The sequence below is a fragment of the Xiphophorus hellerii genome, chromosome 5 (assembly GCF_003331165.1).
Source record: "Xiphophorus hellerii strain 12219 chromosome 5, Xiphophorus_hellerii-4.1, whole genome shotgun sequence".
In the NCBI taxonomy this organism is placed as follows: domain Eukaryota; kingdom Metazoa; phylum Chordata; class Actinopteri; order Cyprinodontiformes; family Poeciliidae; genus Xiphophorus; species Xiphophorus hellerii.
The window spans coordinates 30,451,068-30,465,206 of record NC_045676.1 but is presented as its reverse complement, the minus strand read 5'-3'; the positions used below and the strand labels follow the sequence as shown (position 1 = coordinate 30,465,206).

The window sequence follows — 14,139 nt, the reverse complement described above, 5'->3', positions numbered from 1 at the left end:
ACATTGGAGTCAGCTAATGCCGCGGTCAGCTGCTATGCTACCTGCTCTTACCAATACAGATTGACTGTATGCATTTCTAAACATTTGACACCTTTAAATGTGGTAGCAATGTGTTTAATGCCAAACATTATGTGGAACAACAGCCTGAGATAAAATCTCAGGAGTTAACATATTTTTTCACCTAAAGATATTAGATAAAGCAGCATACACAACCTTTTATGCTAGACCATTTCACTGGTCCTGCAGATAAAAATCTAAAGCAACACCATGAAAAACATTAATCTACCTGAGCTACTACAGCCATCTGAAGAAATGGCAGTAGTAGCTCCCAGTCAAAAACCATCAGAGTCAAGAGGAGTGCCTTACCGCTGTCAATCAATCTTGTGTACTCACTGCTAATTGTGCTACTTGTGGAGAAACAACTCACTGTTACAGGAAAACAGTTTAATTGCCATTTACGGTGGCATGGCTATCTAGCCTGAGCATTCACAACTGGCTCTGCTAGCTGCAGCGTAGCCGAGAGCAAATGAGGGATAAGCAGCGTCACACAGAGGGTGATTGACAGCGCCAACACCCTCCTCCTGGTTCTGATTAGTTATTTCTAGTTAGCACTGGGAGAAGGCAGGTTTCGATTTTTTTCACTGATTATCTGTCTCATACCATACCGTCACCATGTAGTAACAATTTCAACAAATTTGTGAAAAAATGTTTCTTTTGTAAAAGTTACATACATTTAAAAGGAAACTTCTGTCAACAGTGAATTCAGCAAATGCAAACTTGAAGGTGATTTCATAACGTTTTTAACATGTATCAACTTAAATTCAGGAAAACCACACAGAAGTGTCTAGGGCCAGAGTGATGTCAGGTTCACTCTTCATTAGAGGTTAAAGGTCAAGCTCTACAGGAACTTGCACCCTGACCTTTCCAAACAGAGTCTTGTAGGCCGCCTTGATCTCCTGTCGTTGGGCGTTGCTGCGAGCAGTCAGCAGCTGCAGGATGGCATCCTCGTCGGTCCCTACGGCAACAAACACCATGGTTACTCAGGCGAGCCACGATAGCGACTCTCACATGACACCCATGTTATGTAACCACAATAACAAGCCCGATCCATTTAGGAGGATTCTTGGTTGGATCAGCGTAGCCCACACAAACGCGGCCCAGCGTCACAGTCAGCAGTTCTGCTTGCGCCCACAGAGGAGTTTCATGTTACCCTCAGCTGCTCACGTGTTCATGACTCACTGCTGGCTGAGTGGGTGGGGATCACTGCTTACTACACGGCCTTCCCTAAAACATTCATCGGTCTGCTGCAGATTTGACCGCAAGATGAGGATCTTACCCAATCCTTTCATGGCTTTCTGCAGAACCTCCGCATCTGCACTGGCTTTGAAGTTAGTGCTGGCTTTAACAGTTCCTCTGGTGGCCTGAAACCAGGAAATTATGGAAAAATTACATATACTGTATATATTCTTAATTCATTCAGCAGATTTCCATTAGGTCAACTTACACCTATGATTTAACTTGATCAGGAAAGAGAATCGCATATTATTCTTTACCATTAAACAAAGGAATAGAATAGGTTTATGTAACAGTGATTTTGTACATGAATAGCATTGCTAAAAATGCATTGAAAAGGCTACTTTTCATCTGCTTGTAATTCGGTACATTTATGTCTGTGTGTGAATAGACACGTTTTAAGTCAATTCAGCGCTGTTTTCTATATTGGATTTATATTTTATACCTGAGATTTTGGAATGGGAAGTTCTGATATTTGAACTTCCCATTCCAAAGTTCATGGAATGGGAAGTTCCGTGAACATTCCTAACCCTAGAATCTGGGTTAGGAATGGGTTAGTGCATTCCTAACCTGAACATCCATTAAAATTTAAATATATAAAAAAAACTAGCCAAGTACAATAACAGAAAAATTGTACAAATATGTTGCCAAAGGGGAAAAATACTCAGAGTTCCGCCATATAGTATTAAATATTCAAATATCTAGACATATTTTTGGATGGCAAGCTGGGAAAAACAAAAAGCAGTAAGACTTGTGTACTTGTCAAATGTTATGTATTTGTTCTTTTAATATTTTAATTACATTTTTTAATTTTTATTTGACACAAGAACAAATTAGGAAAACATTTTTAACAAATCTCTCAAACAGAACCAAACTCAGCAATCCGTCTATGTCTGCACTGCAGGTTGGCATTCAAAACAATCTAACACCTCAGCCCGGATGGGTTGATGCGGCTCCTCTTCTTAGTTAATACTTGCTCTGTTTTCGAGAAGACTGTCAGTATTAGATGAGCCAATCAAAACAAAGTTCTGCTGTGAGGAGGGCGGAGCCACTGAGAGTGAGAGCTGAGCAGCAAAAGGAAAAACAAAGTGGGAGCCAACTCTTCTGCTTCACTACAAATCATCTGTTCCTATAGTTGATGCTTTTGCACAAGACCCATCTCTGTCCTTTACATTGCGCATTTAAAAACCAGGCATCTGCTAGTTGTTTATGTAACTTTATACATTTAGTGCAAGCTGCTTTTTGAATTCAGTTTAGAGATAAACCAAAGCACAGAAGCATGAAGCTAAAAAAATAACTGTAATTCAGTTTGACTATTAGTCAGTTGACCTGGATATAGCAGAAATTTTGAAAGTAGTAGACTAATGAGAACTGAAAAAAATAATGTAATACAAGTCAACCTTTTAATAAATTTACAGTTAAACAATGTTGTTCCCGCATCAGATCAGACTGTAGCACATCTGCATCGTATCAGTGAAGCGTTTTTTTTTTATTTTCTAGGAGAAGAGAGAGATGTTTGGAGAGGAAAACCACTGGAATGCTTCTGGAATTCTGATCCTGAAGTCATGAAAGGCGGGCGGGGGGAATTACTGCCGGAGCCAACAAGGAGAACTGTGCCGGTTTCAGCAGGCAGGAATGCCAACATGGCACCAGGAAACTCTCTCTCCATCAACGTCACTAGCTTATCAGGTCTGGTAGCTCAGCTGTCAAACAGCTGATTGGGAAGGTGATAAAACGTTTCCTCCGGAATGTGTGGGATTTGTCTACTGAGCGAGTTCAGACATGGAGGCAGTCTGAGCCGCTAAATCATAGGCGGCATCTCTCCTCTCTATTTATGTATGCCAATATGACAGGGAGACCCTCATTATGTCATGAAATGCATTTTAAATATTAAATACATTTCAATATGAGCAGCTTGGATGTGATGAGACCTGCCCTCCAACACCTTGTGTCAGCGTTTCCACCATGGAAACCAAATGCAGCTCTAACAAAAAAATGGAAAATTATTGGGATGTTTTTGCACTTTAAACTTTTTTTTTACATATTTGTTAAAACCGTATATATAATATATATATATAATATGAGACAAAAAAAATCTGTGAAAAGATCAAGCTCCTTCACCTCCTCCCTGTGCTGTGGTTGCCATCTGAAGAAATGCACCGCTCCCGGTTAGAAGGAACCAATCAGAGCCAGGAGGAGGGTCTTAGCACTATCAATCACCCTCATGTACTCGCTGCCACATGTGGTAATGGTGAGAAATAACTCACATTACCACAGGAAACCCGTTCTGATGGCTATGCTAACTAGTCTTAGCATTCTCACACATGGGCTTGATTGACAGCTCTAAGACCCACCTCCTGGCTCTGATTGGTTGTTTCTAGATAGCACTGAATGAAGGCAGAGGAGCTCAATTTATTCACAGATTATCTGTCTCCTACACTGTCATGACATAGAGACAGTTTCAACAAATTCACAGGAAAAAAAAGGTTTTATAAAAGTTACAAACAGAGAGCAGCTTTAAAGCATTAAATTAACACAGGATGTTGTTTTAAAAAGCTGGTTCATATGAGCTGACCGTGTTTAGTCAGCCATTTAAATATTGAAAGTAAGCCTGTCTGTTAGGCAGAAAAATTTAACTTGAAAGTGCAATGATTTAAATAATGAAAAACATCTCTGATTTAAAATATTTCATAATGATATACTCTCTTCACCTGTATGCAGTGTTTGTTTGCTAAAGGCATTTAAAAGGTTCAGCTTTAGTCTCATTTGACTGAAGCTGAAAGTTAAAAGTCCAAACTCAGAAGTGTGGAGTTTGTTGATATTCACAAACTCCACACTTCTGAGTTTGTGGTGGTAGGTCAGCAACTCTTTCCTGCATCCCTTCCAAACAACTGGTCGCCATAGAAATCACTCCTGAAGGTTGCTATGGCGACCCGACAAGATGCCCCCCTTTGCTGCAGTCCTCCAACAACAAGCAAAACTCTGTTAAGTTCTGTTTATATCTGGCTGCGTGTATAAAACTATTTTTATACACTTACCGTTTTCTTTTTGTCATTTCCTGACTTTTGAATTTCAGTGCACATCTGCCTTTCTCAAATAACATGATTTGTTTTCATCCTTTTAAATTCTCTACCATGTCCTATTTACAGCCAGAGAAAGCAGGAAGTGGTGTATTGCTAAATAAAGTTTCGCAGACACACCGAGCAACTTAAACAGGTGGAGTGGAAATTAAAGCACACAAAATGGATGTTGAAAACATCCACATTGAAAACATCTATTTTGTAGTTTGAGATTTATTTTTCCCTCCACTAAATAAATGTACTTAAATTAAAGTTTTCTTTATCTTAAAATGTCTCAACTTGAAACATGAAAAAATATATATATCAAAGTGTGAAAGCTTTGAAAACCCAATGAAACATCTGGATTCAGTTTCAGCCGAGAGACTGAAGCATCATAAAAGACATCCTCCCGTCGGATTATTAAATCTGACGGGAGGATTTAATAATCCTCCTGTCTTAATTTGGCTGTTTTATTGGAACGTTGATACAAACTCCACCCTGGTGAGGAGAAACACGGCTGATCTGCCTTTAAGAGAAGGAGGGGAGGCAGAAATGAGCGCATTAAAGAGCAGAGAGGGATCCAGGGCCCCACCCAGTGGAAACAGAGCCCACAGTGAGTCATACACCAAACTTCCCCAAACGAAAGCTGTCTGTGTGCTGAACACGCCCTTCAGTACACACCAAACCTGGTCAAACTTGAAAGATTTGAAACATTAATGTGGCTAAAAATGTATATTCATTCAAATTCAACACAGTTGCAAGAAGCCAGTAAAATACCGACTCAACATGTTTCCTCATTTAGAAAAACTGAAATCACTGCCACATGATTTGGTTTAAAACACGATAATTAAAGTTTAGACAGCTAGTCTAGTAAAAAAAAAAAAAAAAACGACATCTGAGTGCAAACAGAGGAAAAGCTAAAGATCACATAGTAAGGAGTTGGTGGGCGTGGCCACAAGTTCAGACTGATTAAAAATCGAGGAGTCACATATTTGCATAAATAACGGATTTAACTCCAGACTCTAATTCCATACATTTTTTTATATATATTCCCAGAATTTCTTTTTGACGTTAGTCATAGCTGTAATGAAAGAACTTGCCATTTTGAAGATCTTGGGAGGTTTTTCAAGATGATCTGCAGAGAAACAGGAGCGTTAATCAAAACTTTGACCTGAACATCCATTAAAAAATAGATTCGACCAGCTTTAACCGAGTTTCCTGCTCTGTCTGCTCTGCGGTCAGGCAGCTGTTAACTTTTCCTTTTTTTCTTCTCCTTTTAAATCCTCACAGGTACTTTTCCTATCTCTGCCTCACTGCAGATGCGCAGAAAGTTTTCCTAAAGTTGCCCAGCTGAGGCGGATCTGAACCGGATCTGAGCGGGACTTACCGCTGAGATGTAGCCGTCGGGAGAAGCTCCGAGCGCAGCCGGCAGAGAGGAGAGAAGGACGGCAGGAGGAAACCACTAACATAAACTCTGTAGTGCGCTGACCACACCCCGGTGCGTCCCATGACGCCACGCGGCTTCTTCTAAAAGCATTCTGGGAAATACGGTTGTCATAGAACCATCATTTCACATTTGAAAGTTTTCTGGAGCTCTTTTAAAGTTTTTTTCCATGTGCCTTCTGTCCAGTTAAGTGCGTCACAAACGCGTTCATATTCCTTTGTACTTTCTCAGCTTCACGGAATCCCTGCATTAATACTGATGATATTTACTCCCAGCTGGGCTTCATTTAACCATTAGTTGACCTCTGTACAGACCAGTGAGTGCACTGGGTTGTATGTTAGAGGGAGCTGAGGGGAAGGGAACAAAAGCATGCTAAACTTTTCAGATTATTACTTGAGCAAAATTTTGCAAACCATTTATGGTCTCCCAAACATTTCACCATTGTGCGCTTCTTTGTGCTGGTCTGACATAAAACTATATATATTTTTAAAAAAGAATCCAAAGAAAATGCAAAATGATTTGTAGCATGAATATTTGGGTGAGGTACTGCATGCATACACACATAGGTTTATTCCCTGAGTTTATCAGTCATTTTAGAGTCTTTATGATTGAAGTCTGAGAAAATAAAATAAAATATAAATAAATTAGGAGTAACTCATTTGATTTTCAGTTTTACATTATTTTTGCATGTTTTGCAAAAACAACTCCAGAGCTGCCTTCAATATGGGGCCAAATGCAGGAAGACCTCTTCCTGTTAAAGCTGCAGTGAAGGCTGAAAAAATAGGTGAACAACGCATAATTTTGTTCCTAAAACCTAATTAGGTTTGGTAGGACTGACATTCATTCAGCCTGGAGATGTTTTTCCTCACCACCTGATAACTATTAGGTTATTTCATGTGTAACTCTTGGGCTGCAAAAGTCTCCGCCTAAACAGAAAAAAAAGAATATTAAAAAATTCACGTTCACCTACGTTTAGATTGTCTTCTATAACTTCTATATGTTGTTTTTCAAGTTTAAAAAATGGTTCCATATTGCAGGAAACCGGGCTGCACAGTGGCGCAGTTGGTAGCATTGTTGCCTTGCAGCAAGAAGGTCCTGGGTTTGATTCCCGGCCCGGGGAGTGCTTGCTCATGCTTGGGTTCTCTCTGGGTACTCGGGCTGTCAGGTTAATTGGTTAAATTCTCCTTAGGTGTGAGCATGTGTGTGCATGGTTGTTTGTCCTGTCTGTCCTGCGACCAGTGAATCCCGCCTCTCAGGATTGATGGATTGCAAGAAACCGAAACCAGAGCTGTCGGCCGCTTATGGCGGCAACCTATAAAGGCACATCCTGCTTATGGCAGGATGTGGCTTTATAAAACCAGACCTGAAAGAAGATCGATCCATACAGCATACCTGACACCGGATAGCAAGTCTTTAAATATTTATTAGTGTTAAATATCATAGGAGGACCCTGCTAACAGACAGAAAACATTCACATTAATACAGACACTAGAGGGCATCAATGCAGGTTATAAAATAGGTCACATAAAAGTCCAACATGATGTTCAGCTCAAAACTAAATCGCATTCAGGTGCTGTTATGAGGAAACAAAACCAGACTCTTGTCAATTAAGAATATCACCATGGAAACAAACTATGCTGATTGGCATTGTTAAGGGAAACACTGTGGAGCCTTGTGGACTGGTATGCCAAAAATCCTCCTCCCACTGATATGTCACCATATAAACAAAAAGGCACATGCCTGAAGAGTGTGTGTTCACACATTCTAAATAGGATTTAGGTCTGGACTTGTTAGAGAACAACGAGTTGTGCAAAACGTACCAAAACACTGAAAAGTTGGACATGTGCATTCAAAGTTTAGAGCAGGTCATGTTAAGTTTATCTGGAAAGGTCATAGAGCATTTTAAATATACCCTAATTTCATGGTGTATCACTAACCTTTGGTGAATAGTTGAGGTCTGTTTTTCGGGTGTATATTGTTTGTTCATTGGTCATGTATGCAAGTGAGGACAGAAGAGCCATAAACTGCTCAATAAAGTTGTCATCTGATACGGAAATATGTACAGTTAAAATAAACATACACTCTCCCTAGATTTATGATAATATTTTGTCAGATAAGAATAGTGAAAATAACAGGTAAGTATCAAACAAATTACAATAATGAACATGTTGGGTAAGCACTATGTTCTCATTAGGCAGTAAGCAAAGAACTACAAATTAAGAGTTCAAATTGGAAAAAAAAATGCTATTGTTTCAGGTAAGGTCACTGTTCAAACTTGATTCATACTTGGTTACAGCCCCATCTAGCGGACAGAGTTGCGAACCAGCGAAAGTGAAAAAAGTAGCTGAGTCATTTAAAGAAGATGCAGACAGTCGATAGTCAACAAAAAATATGTAGTTCAGATATTTCTTGCGTTGTTACTTTATGAAATATTTTTGTCCTAAAGTGTCTTCTTCTAATTATGTCTCAAATAGTCTGGTCGTTTTGGTCTTATTCTTGTATTAAGAGTTTTTGTCTATAATAATGCATGTAAATTTGTATTTATATATAAAATTATTACTTTTAATGTTTAATCTATATTTTAAGGCTCTTATTTTCAACTGTTTTATTTATTGTAGCAGATAGATAGACTGATTGATTGATAGACTGATTGATTCCAGCTGAATTTGTTTGAAATTACAGCCATTCCCCTCTTTCTTGAACCTTCTTCCAAGTCGTATCTTTTAAATCTGAAGCAGATATGAAACTTTAAAAAAAATAATAATTAAAAAAAGCTTTATTTACAAACCGACAATATGCAGCCACGGACAGTAATATACTCGCGTTGAGAGAATAACAAATAAAATTGAATTCATTAAGCAGATGAGAAGTTGGCTCTGACATAAACCCTGAAGCGATCAATACGTCACACCTTTGTTTCCAGAAACAGATTCAACCACTGTATTCTGGGGGGGGAAAGAGGCAGCATCTTTCTTTCATCTAATTATTTTCCACAACAGTGAAGCTTATTTTTTGGATGTTATTTTGTTTAGAAGAATAGTAAACAAAGCTAGCTATTTGCACGTAACTGAATTTTAATTATAAATGCGCACACCAACGGTTATTCTTTCCGAAAGACCCCCCGACGTCTGCTGGCGTATGGTTTGATCCGGGCTATAAAGGTCGGGTGCGCCACTCGCTCGAGCTGAAAGGTCTGAAATCAGAGTGAAGTTTTCTAGTCTAACGGTTTATCTGCTGAGTCACTGCCAAACCTTCCGACCATGGAGTGGACTGCGATGGAAATCAACCCCGAGGTGGGGAAAAACGGCTGCTCCATCGATAGTTTAACTGTTCTTCAACAAGAACCGTGAATTTTAATATTCTTGTTTTCATTTTTATTTCAGATGCTGAACAAGGTTGGTATTAAACGTTAGAATCAATAATGGCGACAGTTGGTAACCGTTAAATCCAACCGTCAGGTAAGTTTCACAGCAACTCTTAAGTCAGGACTGTTGCACTGAATACAGAGTACCGACAGGTTTCTGATGGAGGAATATAAAGTTGACTTATTATTGTGGCGTATTTTAATAAATTCTTGTAAGCAACGAGCGGTGGAAGCGTGTGAGTGTGTGGGGTATTAAAGGGCGACAGCATCCTTCCTGTCTGGGCTGCAGGGTGTGGTCTGGACCCCGACCTAGCATCTTCCAGTCGCCTCTGTCGACATATCGCTCTCGTTTGCTTCCAGGTGTGAAGCTGCTCGCTCTTAATGGACGACTTTTGCGTGTTTCAGATTATGCGCAAGCTCGGTGTGAGTGGACGCTGGCGTTTCGTGGATATTTTGGGTCTGGAGGGTGAGCAGCTAACCGCCGTCCCGAAGCCATCCTGTGCCCTGATGCTGCTCTTCCCCCTGACGCAACAGGTAATTCATGGCGAGCTGGAAGGCTCGGGGGCTGTTTAGGTGGGGTGGCTGGGCAGGCAGGGAGAGAGAGAGGGGTAAGAATCTGAAGACTCGGTCTGACATGCTGGGAGTCGACTGATGGTCAGGAAGTGAATCAGCAGATGTCTTGTGTCCAGATTGATCTGTAGGCTATTAAAGGCCAATCTCTCTGATCAGATGATTATAGTAATAAAATTTAAACTCATCAATTCAATACAAATGATGTATTTCAAGGAATCTGTTAGGCGTTCTATGGCGCTAATGGAGATTCAAAATGCCGTTTCTCACAAAGTTGAGACATTGCAAACCACCAATAAAGTCAAACTGTCCAGTTTATTTTCATAGTACATTTCAGCAACATGGCAGTTCAAAATGCTTAAAATCATAAAAACATTTAAAAAAATCAAATGCATCATCAAAGCCAACACATCAGACATTCCATTTTGTCAAATCTTAAAATCAACAAACATCAAATGTTAAATTCTCCAAAGCAACTTTTGGGTTTTTAGTCTTGATTTAAAGGAACTCAGTATTTCAGGTGTTTGCAGTTTTCTGGAAGTTTGTTCCAGAAAAAAGGATTTTTGGTACAAAAAATGTTGGTGAACTGAAAAGGGAGTCCATGTACAGCAGGGGTGCCCAGAGTGGGTCCTCGAGGGCCGGCATCCTGCATGTTTTAGTTCTCTCCATGGTTTAGCACACCTGCATCAAATGATGGCTCATTAGAGGCCTAAGAAGAACACTGACGTGCTGAGGAGGTTACTGCCACTAGGGAAAGAATGTATGTATGATGATGGTATGTGTTCTGAGTAATTGTTTTTGCTCATTTTGTTTGAATTACGCTGGCATGACGGCTAATTTCAGCTTTACTCTGGACGTCCAGCAGCTCGGATTCTGTGTCAAACTCATTAGTCAGACTTTCTTATCTGAAGACTTTCTTATCTGAAGACTTTAGAAAACTGAACCCTGGTTGTTTCCCTGCTAAGCAGAGGTTGGAGCATTCAGATTATTTTTTAGAAGGGGTTTAAATCACTTTTAATTCATCACAACGAATATGTGGATATGTAAGCAACCCTTTCTAAAACGCCTGTATCAAAGTTGACAAAATGTTAAAAAAGGAAGCTACATTTTCCCCGAGTTAAAAGCATGGGTTTGTTTTCAGATGGGTCTAAAACGTGAACTAAAAGGTAGTGTCAGAGCTCCTGGTTCCTTTTTGTAACTATTGTGAAAATTATTTTAAAGCCTTTGACTAGTTTTGCGGGTTTTTTTAAGCAGTGTAGCTTGGACTTGTATTATGAACAACTGGCAGAAACTTGCCCGTCATTTGTTTCCTGCAGAAATGGTCAACTTTCAGATTTCTCTTGATAAACAGCTTTGCTGTACAAACTTGAAATGCCTCCCAGATATAGAATGGACGGCCTCGTTTTCATTCAGTGAAACTATGAATGATCATCACCAACTGTTGTTGGCTGCAGATGAAATCAGACTAACTGTATCTGTGCATGGCAGCATGAGGCGTTCAGGACCCAGCAGGCGAACAAGATTTCAGGAGGCTCTGACGTCTACTTCCTGAAGCAGGTCGCCTCTAATTCCTGTGGCACAATCGCCCTGGTGCACGCCATCGCCAACAATAAGGCCAAAATGACTTTTGGTGAGTGCAGCAGTAAAAACCTTTTCATATTTTGTAGTGGTAATGGTTAATCTTTTTTTTCTTTTCTTTTTTTGTAGTTAGGCTTAAAGTAAAACAAGTGTAATTTGAGGTGATTGGTGCTCTGCATCTACAAGTTGAGTCTTGATTAACAGTAGGAACAAGCTGGCTCTTGACATGAAAGTTTTTTCCCAGGCCTGGTCTGTATGTAAACAATACTTCAACCCTGTAAGACCCAGTGTTGTAATATTACAACTCCCATTTCAAGCAGACAAATGTGACTTTTCTCCTGGATTTTACACAAGCATGAAGCTTGAACACTTTTAAATTTTGAAATGCTATTTAATAGGAAATGTGTTTCCCTTGACAGGGTTGCAAAATGCCAAAACTTGAAAAACCTAATCCAAGCAGGATCTGACAGTACTAGAATAATCAAAGTAAATCATTTCACTTTTTTTTTTTGGGGTGGTCACTAAAACATCTAGAACATGTGTACATGTCATTTTTGTGCAAAATGTGGTGTTTATTGTTTTGTTTTGTTTTTTATAAAACCAAATCTCAATTGGTGTTTCCCCAGTGTATTATAAGCCTGGTGGGTCACCAGGCTTTACTAGCGATCCCACCAGGCTAAACATTTTTATATATTGTTTCTATAAATCGGTGATAAAGACGGATTAAGCTAGGTTTATAGTTTACAAATTGATTCGGGCTTTGGGGGGGTGAGCATCAGTTGTGCTGCACCAGCCTTTTGGTCTCTCTATTTCCAACTGTCTGATCATGCACCTCCAAATTTTTGTAGCATAACTTAATTTTATGCCAATTAAAAATTAACCATGGTGGACTGCCCTCCCACCAGGCTTGCCATGTTTCCTGGGGGAAACCCTGATATCATATTTTAATCTCCAAAGTATTGCTACAAAACTGTCCATGGTTGAACTTCTCATTTGTCTGTTTGGGTTTTCCAGGCTTAGTCAATTGTAAACTTATGAAATATTAATATTGGAGAAACAGACAATCACCTGTCTCGGAGCAGATCAGGTAAAATGTAGTGATGGCTGACTGTGCTTGAGCCGACCGCTTTGCTGACTTGACAAATGTGTTTAGAGAACGGCTCAGTCCTGAAGACCTTTCTAGATGAGACGGCTGGCATGTCTCCAGATGAGCGTTCCAAACATCTGGAGGGAAACAAGGTAATGTACAGACTAAAGAGAAACGCTTTGTAACATGTCAGTCTGTTTTTCAATAAATAGAGCTTTTTTTTTTTCTTTTTTTTTTTTTACATGAACCCAAAATAATCCAAAGCAAATTGTCAGTCTTGCATGATTAGCTGCCAGTTTTCTTTCTGCCACAGGGGGGAGCTATAGGCTGAATTATTAACATTGACACAACCTGTCAAATCTCTTCCTCTAGGTAATCTGTGAGGCTCACAATGAGGTTGCAAGAGAGGGACAATGTCGGGTAAGATGCATCTATAAACTGTGGCAACAGTTTGATATGAGTCGTACCTTTAAACCAGAAACTTTTACCCTTATGCATATTAACACTAGTATTAGGAGTTCTGAGATAAACAACTGTCAACACACTTTTTTTTCCTAATGCAGCCAGAAGGTGAACAAGTAAACTTCCACTTTATCGCCTTTGTGAATGTGAACGGACAACTCTATGAATTTGGTAAGCATGTAAACACTTACCCTAATCATGTTTTTGACATTGATTCATAATGGAGCGATCTCTGTGTCAAAGATGGGAAGATGAACGGACCAGTGAACCATGGAGCAACCAAAGATGAGACCTTTGTCACTGTAAGCTAAAAAAAACCAACTTACCTTTTGTATAAATTCTCATTTGATGATAAACTGGCTTGAGTTGTATATGAAAAGCATTCAAAAGATCCTTATTGTAAGATTTTTTTTCATTTTATCCTAATGGTATCAAATCATTTTTGCACTTTAAATTTAAGAATCCACTTTGAGTTTTCTGTCTGCAGGATGCAGCCAAAGTGTGCCGCAGCTTCATGGAACGAGAGAAAGATGAAGTCCGCTTCTCGGCTGTGGCTCTCTGTCAGTCTTAAATTATTGTGACCAACTCAAACAAATTGTAAGCGACATTGTTCTACAGCATTTACATCGCAAACTGTTAAGAGATGACCCACAGTTGTCTGTTATTTCACATCTGGAGGCACTATGCACTAGAATACATTTCATCCCCTCAACTGTAACGTGTTTAGCATTAGCACAAAATTCTGAACTTTATTTTGCCAGTGTTCCAAGCTTATTGAAAATTATTCACAAATGCCACTGATCTGTGAAACATCACCTGTGCATGTCATTACGTTTTCTATGTTCATCTGTCAAACTTCAACTGCTTTAACACCTTTTGTGCCAACAAGATTGAAACTGTGGAAACTACTTCCTGTTCTGCATGCCTTTAGTTGTTGTAGTTCACAAGGACTGGGCATTAACAACTCAGCTCCATTAGTTTCACAGTATGCAATACTTGAGTCGTTTAGGGCACAGTTTCAGGAAACTTGAGTCTGTCCCCCCATGTTTTTGAATGGACTTTGTGGAAATGGTTCTAGAATCAACAAGAAGCATCAGATAATTTCAGATTTTCCAGACATCTCATTAAAGTGACGGTGTAGTTAAAGTGCTCTTGTAGACTTGGTTGATGTGCTATTTTAAGGTAACTGCTTCAACTTTTTCATTTGTTTACCTTTATGCACTTTTCAAATGGTTTGCTGCTGTTCAGCTATGGCTATTTAATAAAACTGAATTTAAAGTTG

The 14,139-nt window shown here is 39.4% G+C and overlaps 2 protein-coding genes across 2 annotated transcripts in view; one reads left to right on the top strand and one right to left on the bottom strand.

Moving 5' to 3' along the window:
• anxa5b (annexin A5b) overlaps positions 1-10,551 on the bottom strand; it is a 17,238-nt gene extending 6,687 nt beyond the window's left edge. Inside the window, exons 1-6 of the mRNA XM_032562702.1 lie at positions 10,479-10,551; positions 6,950-6,954; positions 5,740-5,836; positions 5,453-5,487; positions 1,337-1,421; positions 921-1,015 (exon numbers count right to left, since the gene is read on the bottom strand). Coding sequence (XP_032418593.1) covers positions 921-1,015; positions 1,337-1,421; positions 5,453-5,487; positions 5,740-5,836; positions 6,950-6,954; positions 10,479-10,536 — 375 coding nt within the window. The 5' untranslated portion in view covers positions 10,537-10,551. The remainder of the gene's footprint in view (positions 1-920; positions 1,016-1,336; positions 1,422-5,452; positions 5,488-5,739; positions 5,837-6,949; positions 6,955-10,478) is intronic.
• uchl1 (ubiquitin carboxyl-terminal esterase L1 (ubiquitin thiolesterase)) lies at positions 8,964-14,139 on the top strand. Its single transcript, XM_032562706.1, has 9 exons — positions 8,964-9,089; positions 9,180-9,191; positions 9,566-9,694; positions 11,219-11,360; positions 12,462-12,547; positions 12,768-12,815; positions 12,959-13,028; positions 13,101-13,159; positions 13,345-14,139. Exons 1-9 carry the CDS (start codon positions 9,057-9,059, stop codon positions 13,426-13,428), a joined length of 663 nt encoding a protein of 220 aa, XP_032418597.1. The 5' UTR covers positions 8,964-9,056; the 3' UTR covers positions 13,429-14,139.